Below are 12,326 nucleotides of genomic sequence, written 5' to 3'. Positions count from 1 at the left end.
GCTTTACTATCAGTTCTGAGCTCACACACAGACTACAAAATAAGCTACGGGCTCCTTGGGTGCATTTTCAGAAATAATAATGAACAAGAAAACTTACATCCTGCCTCTCATTGCTTTGGCTTTTTGTTCCTCTTCAAGGTTTCTTGGGGGAGTTGAAGATGTCATTCCTTCATTTAAGCAGCCAGTGGCATCTTTTAAGCTTCCTCGGTAAGATCCTCCTTCAAGGGTCTAAAAAAGAGTGATAGAAGAATAAGCCTTATCCTTGAACTCCAGCCTGAGAGTTACCTCCTGTTTCCAGTCAGCTCTGTACTCAACAGCAATCTAAAATCAAGCAGAGTATTCAGCAGTACTTTCCCACAGGACTCAATGAAACACAATACAAAAACCAAACCAGTTTTATATTGATATAAGAACAACAACAAAAAAGTTGTTAAAAAGGAGAACATGATTTTGTCTGAGAATGGAAAAAGATGTTCCTGTAGCCCCAGGATGAGAAAGCTCTTCCAAATCATTTCAAATCAATGTGAAAATGTCATAATGTCACACTCAAAAACAGTGTCAGGCTACAGGAGTGTGTAGCCTGATTCTCTGTTAAAAATTAAACCTGGATTCTTGGTAGTAAAATAAAATAGAAAAGGAAACAGAAAGAGAAGGATTCATAGCAATATTCCAGAATAATTAATGTTGTCCCCAAATTCCTGGAAAGTAATTGCAGTTGACTTAACAGTATGCATGCAGGACAGAGAAAATAAATACTTTCCAAAAACACATTTAACTATGGTAATGAAATACTTCTCATTTTTTCAGTCCCTCAATGGAATAAAACTATTTTGAGTAAAATTTCTGGGAATGTCCTTCTCAGTTTCTCATGCTACAAATTGCCCCTGCAGCACTTACTCCTAATCAGCCACTCTCTGAATAGAGACCATCTTCATTGTCTAACTTATCAAAGTGAGAAAATACCAAAACCCTTTGAAATCATTCACAAGATAATGCTGCTTGTACAGACTCACAATCATTCCCACAGTAAAAACACTCCTTTTTTCCCTCTGCTTCATTTTTACTCTCTTCACCCTTACATTACTTTTAAGGAAATGAACCTTTGCAGGCTCATCATAAATCTGCTTTAATCCTGACTTGTTCACCAAGTAAAACTTGCTTAAAGCAAACATTTACCTAAGTTTAGAGGTCCTGTCATATGTAGAAAAAAAGGCTTATCTTATGCATTAACATTTTGAATAGTTTCAGAGAACAATTTAGAAAAGTCAGTGTTTAAAGCAAGATTTACCCCTTGTGCAACAGACATGTGGAACCACGAAGTTAGACTGCACTATACTGAAAATTTTGAACAAATTAAAACCAAAGCATTTTTAATGCTTATTCCAGTCACATAGTTGCAAGGTAGATGGAAAGTATCACATGAATCTTCAAAAAATTAAAGCACAGCTGTGATATTTGAGGCAGTTTTACTCTTTAGAAGGTCCTCTTGGAGAAGCTGGAATATCAGACAACTTCATCTGCTGGGTAGTTAAACTCCTGTGCCTTGAAAAAAGCTCTACACAGCTCTCCCAGAAGTGAGAGGCACATTTCATCTCACGTGTGGAACAGAAATTGTTAGTTTCTCTACTGAGAAGCCTGTAGGGTTAATGAAGGCACAACAGATGAAAGTGGAAAGCAAGGAAATCAAAAATAGAGGTAGACTTTAAAGTCCATTCCTGGAGTCGCACTGAGCCCGCTGTGCCGCGGTGCTCACCACACTGGACTTACCAGCTTACTTTTGACCAACTGTTCTATTGCACTGACAAGATCCGCAGCAGTTGGGACATCGGAGGAGCTCTGCCGAGCAGCTAGCAAAGAAGAGGACTGCAAGACACCAGTTTGCAAAGGAAAAGCAAGTTAGCAGGATGAGAAGGGTTAGGAAACCAGCAATAAGTGAAGCAGCTTCGGAGTTGGGGAAAGGATAAATGTGGAAGGGGAGTGGTGGAGGCCCACATGCAGGGTTGGGAGGCTGTCTGCCACCTTATCAGAAAACTGCCATTGAATTCCAGCTACACATCGCTTTGTAGCAGGTCCCACACTGGGAACCAGTGAGATAAACCTGACATTCAGGTAGAACTCGGGTACAGCGTGCTTACCCTCTGCTGGGTCTTCCTTCTAAGGACTTCTGCTGCCTTACAGACACTAAAAAAATTGATCTTTCCATTGCAAATCTGAGAAATTACCTCCTCCTCCGTATGTGTACAGTTAACAAGTGCGCTAAGCAAAGGTACATGCGGTGTTAAAGGCAACTGGATGAAAGAGAAATAAGTTTTTCTTCCTATCCTTCCCAAAGTTGAACTGCAGCTCCAAAGGAAGTCAGATGATGCCTCTGAACAGCACTCAGGTAACTACAGTCATCTAAAATCCACCTTTTCTCCCTCTGTGGCCTTCTGCAGTCAGCACAGAGAAAATGTTTTGATGCATCTCATCTATCCTATGCATCTAGCACAGGAGGAGATGCTCCCTCTACCCATTCACATTTTTAAAAATATTTTCAGTCTCACTTCTACATGCCTGTTCGTCATGGTGTTTGATTTTGGGCGCCTGACACTTAACACATTTGGTGAACTCTACATTCAGGCAGTTGTTACGAATCTCCGGAGTTGGCCCAAACATCACCCATGGCACTGTGAAGGCCTTGGCCTGCATGCAAAATGTTCAGCTTTAGTTTAAGGTTTTTGCTCAAAATTGGGTTGCTCTCTTCACATCTTGGTCTTTGATCCAAGAAAAAAACAGTTTGAAAACCAAAACTCAGGCAATTCCTGTGGGAATTGGTATTTATTAGCTCACCTGTAAATATGCTGCTTCTGAACTGAACACAAGTGCTCACTAAAACTATGAGCCCTTAAAAAAGCTGCTGTTGGCTCACATTGTCGCAGACACGGCCTGGCTAAATTTTTATAGACACTGCATTCAAATTATGAAAAAGCTTATTCATCTCTGTCACTTACTCAAGGTTTTCCGGAGAGTACCTGTTTCAGAGAAGCCACCACACAAGTGTCAATGAACATGCATCCATGATTAAGTAGCACTGGGGAAGGAGACGTGGAGAAGTGACAGCAGGAATTAGGCAGCTCTTTAAGCAGCCCTTTGGGGTAGCTGCTGATGTTGAGTGACAGCCCAGGAAAAAAAGAAGCAAAAGCAGAAGAGACTAATCCTACCCAGAAGGTTTTGGACAGAGAAGAAGCACAAACACTCTGCCACTTGTAGTCTCATCTTTCACTCAAATAATATATCTAATCAACACTTCTAATTTCAACAACAACAAAAATTACAGGTAATCAGGCTGGTAATTGAGGAATTAGGCTGGTAAAGCAGAAATCTCATAAAAACGTAAGAGATCAGACTGCCTGCTTCACCTGCAATGCAGATGGACGTGTCTAGGATGAAAAAATAGAAGGCCGAAAGCCGGGATTTTGAAGAGATACTGGACAAGTGCTTAGATGATAACTGTCCAACATAAGCATTCTAGCAGGAGGAATCCACTTTTTGGAAGCACTGAACAGCTGTTGCTCTCACTTCTTTTAACTGAAATTGCTCAATATCTCTGACGAGTAAATAACTGCAGATTTTTAAAGGGAGCATGAAAACATTTGCTGCATGCAAGTCTTTCAGAGTCAAATAAAGCTCTTCTGTGCAAGTGAAATAGAAAAATGGTATTTCCATTTCTCAGTGAGTAAATTATGATTTTCTAATAAAAACGGTGTCCTGCGATTTATCTTTGTAACAGCCTTCAGAAGCAGCAAAGCACAGTTACTGCAGTCTTGCAGGCAGGGAGGGTGGACGGGGACGGTGCAGGCTGCTCCTCGCCAGCCCTGCTGGGTCGTTGCTAATTTAACACAAGCCAGTACCTATAAGCAGCATGAGGACACAAGCAGGGAGCTGTGCCCAAATTAACACCGTTGAAGAGCTGTTGGCTCCAGTGCGGCTCCAACATCGCTCGCTCAGTGTTTCCCTGCCAGGGAATTCAGGAGCCACGTTTGTGAGCTCAGGTCTTTTACACCCCTGGGACAAAAGCGCAATTGGGAAAGAAGAGGAGAGAGCAAAAGGGTTTTAGAGGCTTCTTGGTCTGTTTAATTTTAACTGTGCGAAGAAACAGGGTACCAAAAGGCTCTACAATGCCCAGACACCCAGAGAAAACAAGAAGTTTAGCTTTCAATTTTGGTGCTGTCAGAAAATTATTATTTTAATAAATCCTGGAATTGAGTGGTGTTTTGAAAATCAGAAGTAGTAACTAGAGCTAAAGCAGCTTTGTTTTGCTAAAAATGAATACATAAAAATCTAAAAAACACAGTCCCCAACAGAGTTAGCTCAACAGTGTGGGGAACTCGCCAGGCACAAGCGCTGCTCCTGCTCCTGGGGATGGATCTGCCAGAGCTCTGCTGTCCCGGGCGCTCCCCGCTGCCCCTGGCCAGGCGATGCTCCGTGCGCAGGAGTCCAAGGCTCCAGCTGCTCCCCCTGCTCCTGCTGCCACCACAACGTCAAAACAGTCCCTGAAGGATGAGCGAGAAGCCCCCGAGTCTTCTCCTCCACCACTCTGACCCCCATGTGGCAGCAACACTCCCTTCGTTCTATATTCGCAACCTGCTGCCTCAACCTTCCCCAGGACTCTTATGGATTTTTTTGACAATTTATTAATCTCTCCTACTTTTGCTTCTTTGCATGCAGCAATTACAATCAGAGGACAGAAGTACAAAAGTGGCAGTGCCAAAAACAGTTATCAGCAGGAAGGCAGGAAACAGCTAAACAGGAGGATGAATTTCTACAAGGGAGATGTCGGCACCAGGAAAGGGTGGGGGAAGCCACATAGACAGGACAGGCACTAACTGTGGACACAAACCACTTGCACGGCTGTATTCAGAGTCCACGTCAGACAGAGCAATGGCAGAACTCACTCTGAAAGCAGCTGCACCAGCTACCGCTGCAAAACCCTGACTTCACATCCGACAGACCCCAGCTAGTCACGTAACTCCTGGTAAAAGTGGTATTTCTGGATTCGAACAGACTCCAGCATTTGCCTCGCTCTCTGGGCCACAGCTGGCACCAAATGACATTTCTGCTGCTACTGCCAGACCCCAACAGCACTTCTAAAACACCTGGAGAACAAGCATTACCAGCCTGAATGGAATTTCTGACCGCACAAAACACAAGCACTGTCATAAAATAGGGCACCAAAGCTAAATTGCTTACAAGGCATTATTGGTAAATCTAATTGGTGAAAGATATTAGATATAATCACGCACTGTTGTCTATTAAAACCACATGCCTAGTCACTGAATCCTAGATGATCACTATTAAACCAAATTAGATGTCTCTAAATGGCACACGGACACGGTAGGGGAGGTCTTACCATCTCATCTTGGGTTGGATCATTGTCAAAAATCTTCATAGGAGGAGGAAGGGGTGTGTGGGATTCCTCATCTGGTTCATCTTCTCCCCAACCCTTCTTGCTCTTCTGGAGAAAAGTTAAATATAATTAGGAACAGGGAGAGGTTTCTTTGCTCTTTTTAGATATCTGAGTCCCACCACCACGCTTTCGGTCTGTTTGGAATACTAATGGCAGTTCAGTATTTGGTTGGGGTGGAGAGAACTGCAGGTAATAGCACGTGTCACCAAAAAAGAGGCAAGAGGAAAGACAGAGGTTTTTGCCTGTTAATCCTGATGTATTCTAGGAGTTACAGAAATATCCTTTTTCAAAACAGACATCAAGAGTCACTTCACAAACAGTTAGCAGGTCACCCGACCAGTTAAAGCAGTTAGGGTTCTCTGTGCTGATGGAAAAACATTCTCTAATTTGAAATAGCATAGATCAATGCACAGTTTTAAAAACACGCTGCTCCATTTGTGCTCAGTTAGTATCCCCTCCATTCTCTGCTTGTAATTCCTCATGCAGTTTAGGAAAGAGCCATTCTAGCAAAGAACATGACTGCAGAGAAACGTGGGGCTATAAATACTTAGCAGATTTAACAGAAATGTGATTATTTCTCTGAACTTTTTCCTTCATTAAGGAATTACACTGCCAAGGTAGGATAAAGGTGATATGAACCTCAAAGGAAACTGATAATGGCTGCTCAAAGATAACTTAATTTCTATTCCTAATCCTCCAGATTTCTGATAGACTATTAAAAGAATCACATCAAAGGCTGACAATATATATGCAGGCTCTGAAATCCTGTTCCCTGTATGTTTCACTGCTCTTCAGGTGACAGAACACTGTTTGTGATACAGCATTAACCGGTTTAATTTTACGTATAATTCCCTGCTCCTCCTGGTTCCTAAGGGAACCCCATCCCTCCAGGCTTAATGCGTCCCCCAGGACAGACTACCAGCAACACGGGCTTCCCGGCAAGCACCAACACGGACCTCATCGGCGCTGTCTCCTTGCGGGGTGGTTTCATCTCCGGTCTTTGGGGAGCCAAGGTCAAAGCTCTTCCTGCCGTCCCGCACCTTCTTCTGTTTCTTGATGTTGCTCTCGGCCTTGCCGCTGTTCAGCCGGCGCACGGGGCTGGTCAGCCACTTCTTCAGCGTGTTGGTTGAGCGCTTGGGGCCAGGAGAGCTCTGGATGGAGTTGAGGGATGGCTGAGGTTGCAAGTTGGCCACGGAATCGGATTTGCCCCCGTTGTCATTGGAAGAGACCGAATAGGCATCTGTAAGAGAGCAATGAAGGGAAGGGATTATGTCGGGCCCTGCTTTATTTCCAAGTTCAGTTCAAACATTCGTCATTCATAAACACTAAAATGCAAGATTCCTCGATGAAAAGTTTTGTGACCTATCAACACTGTATAAACTTCACTGCACACCAAAGAGAGGAATACAGTGTGCTGCAGAGATTTTTCTTCATGGTCTCATGCACTTTCCTCATTTCCTACCTCACTATCTATCCTTATGAAACATTGCAGGCAGCACAGTTATCTCGTTTGTGATGAAAAGCCTGAATTGGAAGTTAAGTGCTAAATTTCTCAGTTTCTTCCCACAGATTTCATTGTGAATTGCCGGGAAGAAAATAAGCCCAAAAAGGAGATTACTACAGGAGACCTGACAGCCACCAACACTTTGTCAGGTCCTGATTCCATAAGTGTTTCTCAGCAGTTTTCAGACCCCAATAACATTCTAACTTTTAGTTAGAACATTTATTATCTTTTGAAGGTTATTTAAATTGCCTTAAAATTATCTCCTTTGCCCCTGAAAGCAATTTGTCAGAACATTTCATACCTTCTTTAGAACGAAAAAATTGGGACGAACTATTACAAAAGATGAGAAACTGTTAGAACCAAAGAAAGAGATATAAGGCAGGCTTGAAATTAAAAAAAAAAAAGATTTCTATTAAATCCACAAGCACAAGTTTTTACTGAAACATATTCAACTGTAATTATCAATACACGTGTTCAGACTAGCACCTCAGAAATGGGTGTGACTCCCTCCAAAAGCAACATGTGCCAATATCAATAGGCCTTTAAAAACAAAGTAAACAAGCTGCTGGAAGATTTCTCAATTGCCCTTTAGGAACAAGTGACCTGCTCTCACCTTGCTGAAACTGTGGCAAAGGCAACTCCCTCCCCAGAAAGGATCAGGGCCTGACATGTTTAACATCACACAGTTGAAGAGGGAATCAATTTTTACAGAATTCAGAAGTCCGGTCACACACTTGTAAGATATGTCTCATACTGTACACCAGAGAGCAGTCACCTGATGGGATTACTCATTTCTCTTGGAATGGGTAAGAGATTCAGAGATAAACATCTCAAAAAAAAAATCAAAACCAGAAGTTACAACACAAGAAAATAGCTTGGTGAATCCAGAAATTCTCAGTTCAATAACAAATATCATTACAAATATTGTGTAATACACATGCTGAGGGCAAGTTATTCTCCCTGAGAATAGCTAACTATATCATTTTAGAAACCAATATCTGCTACCTGCATCCAAACCTCCTACCTGCGCTGCGCAGAGAGCTCTGCTGCTCACAGTGGGCTATTTACTGAGCAGAAATTGCAGTCTACTTGTCTGCCAGCTTGTAAAATGCAGACCATTACAGTTGTAATATTTTACTACCAGACAGCCGCAGTCAGAAGATGAACCAGTAATCTATTACATACCTCGAATCAAAAGTTAGGTTTCTAGAGCATATGGAAATACTTGTAATAAGCTAGAGGAAGTCAAAGTTCATTTCCCAGACAGGAAGAAAATCCAAATAAGCTGTCTTGTGACAAAGAGAAGAATCAGTTTGAGAGTGGCTGGGAAGAGGACAGATCCTAGGTGCACTTGGTTGGATTTTTGCAGCCCGTTCGTTTCAGACATTCCTCCATAGCGGCAAAGTTACCATCTTATCTCGAAAAGGCTTCGTTCTGGCCAGGTCCTGTCGATGTTATTTCATGCACACCAAGTAGTGTTAAATCCACTAGAACAAGATAATACTTCTGCAGGGGCCAGCTTATCTTCCATTCAATAGACTTGTGATACTCTCCTCTCAGGCTCCACGTGATGCTTTGGGAGTCAGAGCTTATCAGCGTACCTTGCGTCAGCAAAATGCAGGTTTTCAGCATGGTAAACTGGAATGTTTGAGCAACCGGCAGGTCGCAAGTGCCCTCTCTCCTCTGTCCCCACAGCAGCACTTGAATCCCTGCACGTGCCTGGGGAGCACGAGTGCCTCTGACTCGCAGCCTGGCAGAGCCTCCTCCCTGCCAAAAGGCTCTTCTAGCTCCGTGTGCCCGTTCAGGTGGCTGCGCTCCGCCTCAGGAAAAAACAGGAATGTTGGTGCAAACAGAGCTTGCCTGTAGTCATGGAAGGAGAACTGCTAGAAGAATTCACTCCTTCAGGGTTGTTGTTTTTTGGGGATGGTTAAAGGGAAAAGAGCCATACCAGAGACTCCCTCTGTTTGCTGGAGACCAGACGCAGGGGAGTAGTTGAGAAAAATAGGGACGAGCTAATCTCCCGGATCGCTGTTGATTAATGTACAAAGAGCTTTTACTACAGCTTGAAAATAACATGATCCAAACACGCCACTCTGGTGCAAGGAACCTTGCCAGTGTACATTTTAGCAAGGGAAAGGCTCCGACGGGTGCCTACATGGCGCAGCCGACAGCCCTGTACCCGTAGGAGCCATCGTGCTCACACGGAGCCAAGGGGTCCCCCCTCGGCCAGGCGGGCTCCGCGCAGGCACAGGCCTGAGCAGCTCGGCAAGGGCAGGGAGGGAAGGAGCAGGGACTCCCCCCCAGCAGGACGCGTCTCGGAGCAGGGCCGGATCTCAGTTTCACTCCCTCCCGATCTCCACACGACACCGCCAACGTGTGGGACATGGCTGGCCACACAGTTTCTCTTACACCACAGCAACTCCTACCTCTAGGCAATTCACGGGAGGCAGAAGTCAAACATTTCTTATTTTCATGCAGAAAAAGCAGTGGACTGGATAGAGGCACCCTGAGTCCTCGAAACCCCTCCAGACAGAACATTAAGTCTCCTGAACAGAAAGCTGAGATGAAAGAAGAAACAAAAGAAACCTCAACTGTCCATCCTCCTCCTTATCCACTGAAGCGCTCCCACTGACCTGTCTAACACAATCTGGGACAGAGCCACAGGGTTAGCTGGGACCGCACGGCCAAAGACGGGGAGTGCTCGGTGCCCTGCCTTGATTTCCCTTTCATCTGCTCTATGCTGTTAGGAAAGACAAGGAAGCAGAATGGTCCAATCTTTCCAGCATCCCCAAAAGTCTCTATGGATGCGATGAGTTTCCTCTATCCAGTACCCTACGCATGCCTAAAGCACTCCCATCCCATCTCCATATTTATCACCACCTCCAAACACACACTATCCCTCCCCCCCCCGCAAAGAAAGCACACACCTAGAGTCTACACAGGATATTTCTACCCTTTTCTTCCTTTTTTTTTTTAAATATCTGCAAATGTGGCAATAACTTTGAGCAAGTGACTCTTACTCTCTGAGCGGCCCCTCAGGCCAGCCGAGGGCCATTCCCTGCACACACCAAGCAAGTCGCCCTGACGGGGCCAGCGGCTCAAACACGAGCACAGCTCACCAAGCAAGGGACACGAACTGCTAGTCGTGCTGTTTCGGTGGTGTCTGTGGTCACGCACGTATGAATATGGACACATCAATAAAATGGCACTCAGTGGCAGGCTGAGATCTAGATGTAGAGAGGAACAAGCAGGACACCGAGGGGGTCTGGCTGCTGCCGTCCCCCCGCTGCAAAGCCCTGCACGTACCTGCTCTGCAAGCTGCGCTGCTCAAGCTGCTACACAAGGCAGTTGGCTGGTACATGCAGCGAGCAGGTCGGAAAAGCTGCGGAGTTGTGTTTCTTGGCAATTCGGGCAGTTGCTGTTACCCACAAAGAGCAGCAACCCGAGCGCTGCCCTGGCAGCACTGCGGAGCTGTCGGGACGCCAGGTCCTCTGCAAACAGCCGCAGCGAGCGGCCAGCGCCACCGCCGCCCGGGACACGGGCGGCTAAATAAAGGTATCTGGTGCAGAGAAATGGGTGTAGGGAGGTCAGCAGACTAGTGTGGCTGGGCTGATTTCCTGGCCAAACTATTCATTCAGGCTGAAGAAATGACAGTTTCCAAAACACCCCTCAGCAAACCTCCAAGAAACTTCTGGCAAGGCAACTGTGAGAGATCTTCAGCCAGACGGGAGAGCTTTGACATTCGGAGCTTTTGCACTGCCAGCGTCATGAAATCTTTGTTGTTGTTCCTGAAATTAACAGACGTCCACAAAAGCACAGCTCTTTTACTTGGAAAAAAACCTAAGGATCCAGTTAGATGCAACCTTGGGCGAAAGGGAAAGAAGGAAAAAATCTTACAAGCCAGTTTTAGAAGCTCAGTTGTATTCCCACTTGAGCCAGTAGGAATTGCTGTTGGAACTAAAATACAAGATATTTATTTTTATTTTTACCTCCTTATTCCCCAGAGCCTGCATGGGAAGGGAGGTCTGATCAGACTCAAGCAACATCTAATTCATCTACAGGAACTCAAATCCCTAACAAGAAAAAGGGAAGACTTCTCAGAACTATTTTAAAGAAAACATCAGGCTGCTCTTTCTGATGCAAACCAACCCACAGGCTGTACATAATAGAAGGGAAATATGTTCCGATAGCCAGATGTTAATCACAATGTAACTCTGAAAATGTGTGTCTACAGCAAGGCTCAGTCATGGGAAAAGCTGAATTATTGCACCTTAATTCTCTGTACGGCTGCATTTCTCACTCCAGAAAAACGTCCCGAGAGAAAAGGCTTTTTCCACAGAAGCCGAAGATGATGAGCCAGACTGGGAACTCTGTAATCCTAATAGCATGTGCATTTAAAACAACACTGGTTTTCATGGAAATAATTCCACTCATGAAGGAAAGCCAATAATGACAATCTGACCAATGAGCACATACATTAACCCTACTGTGCTCGGCAGAGCCCATTTTCCATATTTAGTGATTTCTGTAAAGTGACATTTCTTACAAAGATGGACTTGAATCAGATGTGGGTGAAAGACTAATTTCGTTTTTACTCAGCTGCTACTTCCTTAAACGCGGGAAGATTTTCTACACTAGAAAATCTTGGAAAGCAGGAGACATCTAGACACTCTCCATGCACTATCAAAACCTCTGCGCTAGTATTTCATGCTAAACAAATAAGAATCATCTAAATCACCTAAATGCACCCTCCCCTGCCCCTTCCATGAGCATCTCCTCCCCACTCCATGCACAGGCTCCAATGCACAACTCAAAGCCCTTGAGACGCGACATTCCCATTGGAGCAACTCCGTTGTTTGAGGCGTCCTCTATGAGCCAACCCAACACCAGGGTGAAACTCTACTCAGCACTTGGGAAGATGGCAGAACAAGGGATGAAAACTTGTTCTGTATTGTATTTTTGTATTAAATGCCCAAAATACGCTCAGTGAAACACAGTGTTATCGGCCCAAATTCACGTTACAAAACTTAGCAGCTTAGGCAGAGGACAGTTGAGATCTGTGCTTCAGGGTTAGAGCTAACTGTGCATACCAAACCTGTCCTGGATTTGCAAAAATTTGGAAGAATACTTGGATAATACACAGTCAGTTTACAAGTATTCCTCGAGTGAAACTAATTAGTTTGTAGCACCATAAATAATGAATACAATGAATTCTCCTACCAACAGATGAAAAGATCTCTTCAGGCAATGCCTCCACAACAGGCTCCAAAGAAGAACGCAAGCAAACTTAAGAAAATTTTCAGAGTTCGTGTCGGAAAAGGTAAGAGGCAATTGGCATGCGAACCCCTTACATTCGGCCTACGTTAAATTTTTGCA

At 44.4% G+C, this 12,326-nt stretch overlaps 1 protein-coding gene across 5 annotated transcripts in view; it reads right to left on the bottom strand.

Moving 5' to 3' along the window:
* Nucleotides 1-12,326, bottom strand: part of KALRN (kalirin RhoGEF kinase) — a 467,999-nt gene that overhangs the window by 44,454 nt on the left and 411,219 nt on the right. For 2 of the 5 annotated variants that reach the window (XM_088519566.1, XM_088519562.1), the window contains exons 36-39: nucleotides 6,403-6,686; nucleotides 5,390-5,494; nucleotides 1,768-1,863; nucleotides 98-228 (exon numbers count right to left, since the gene is read on the bottom strand). In XM_088519566.1, the coding sequence (XP_088375692.1) occupies nucleotides 98-228; nucleotides 1,768-1,863; nucleotides 5,390-5,494; nucleotides 6,403-6,686 (616 nt within the window). The remainder of the gene's footprint in view (nucleotides 1-97; nucleotides 229-1,767; nucleotides 1,864-5,389; nucleotides 5,495-6,402; nucleotides 6,687-12,326) is intronic. The other 3 variants (XM_088519563.1, XM_088519564.1, XM_088519565.1) reach the window with 3 other exon arrangements.

This window comes from Tinamus guttatus, unplaced genomic scaffold, assembly GCF_059628265.1.
Source record: "Tinamus guttatus ecotype Peru unplaced genomic scaffold, ASM5962826v1 Tinamus_guttatus_pri_ptg000060l, whole genome shotgun sequence".
Taxonomy (NCBI): Eukaryota; Metazoa; Chordata; class Aves; order Tinamiformes; family Tinamidae; genus Tinamus; species Tinamus guttatus.
This window is presented reverse-complemented; position numbering and strand designations above follow the sequence as displayed.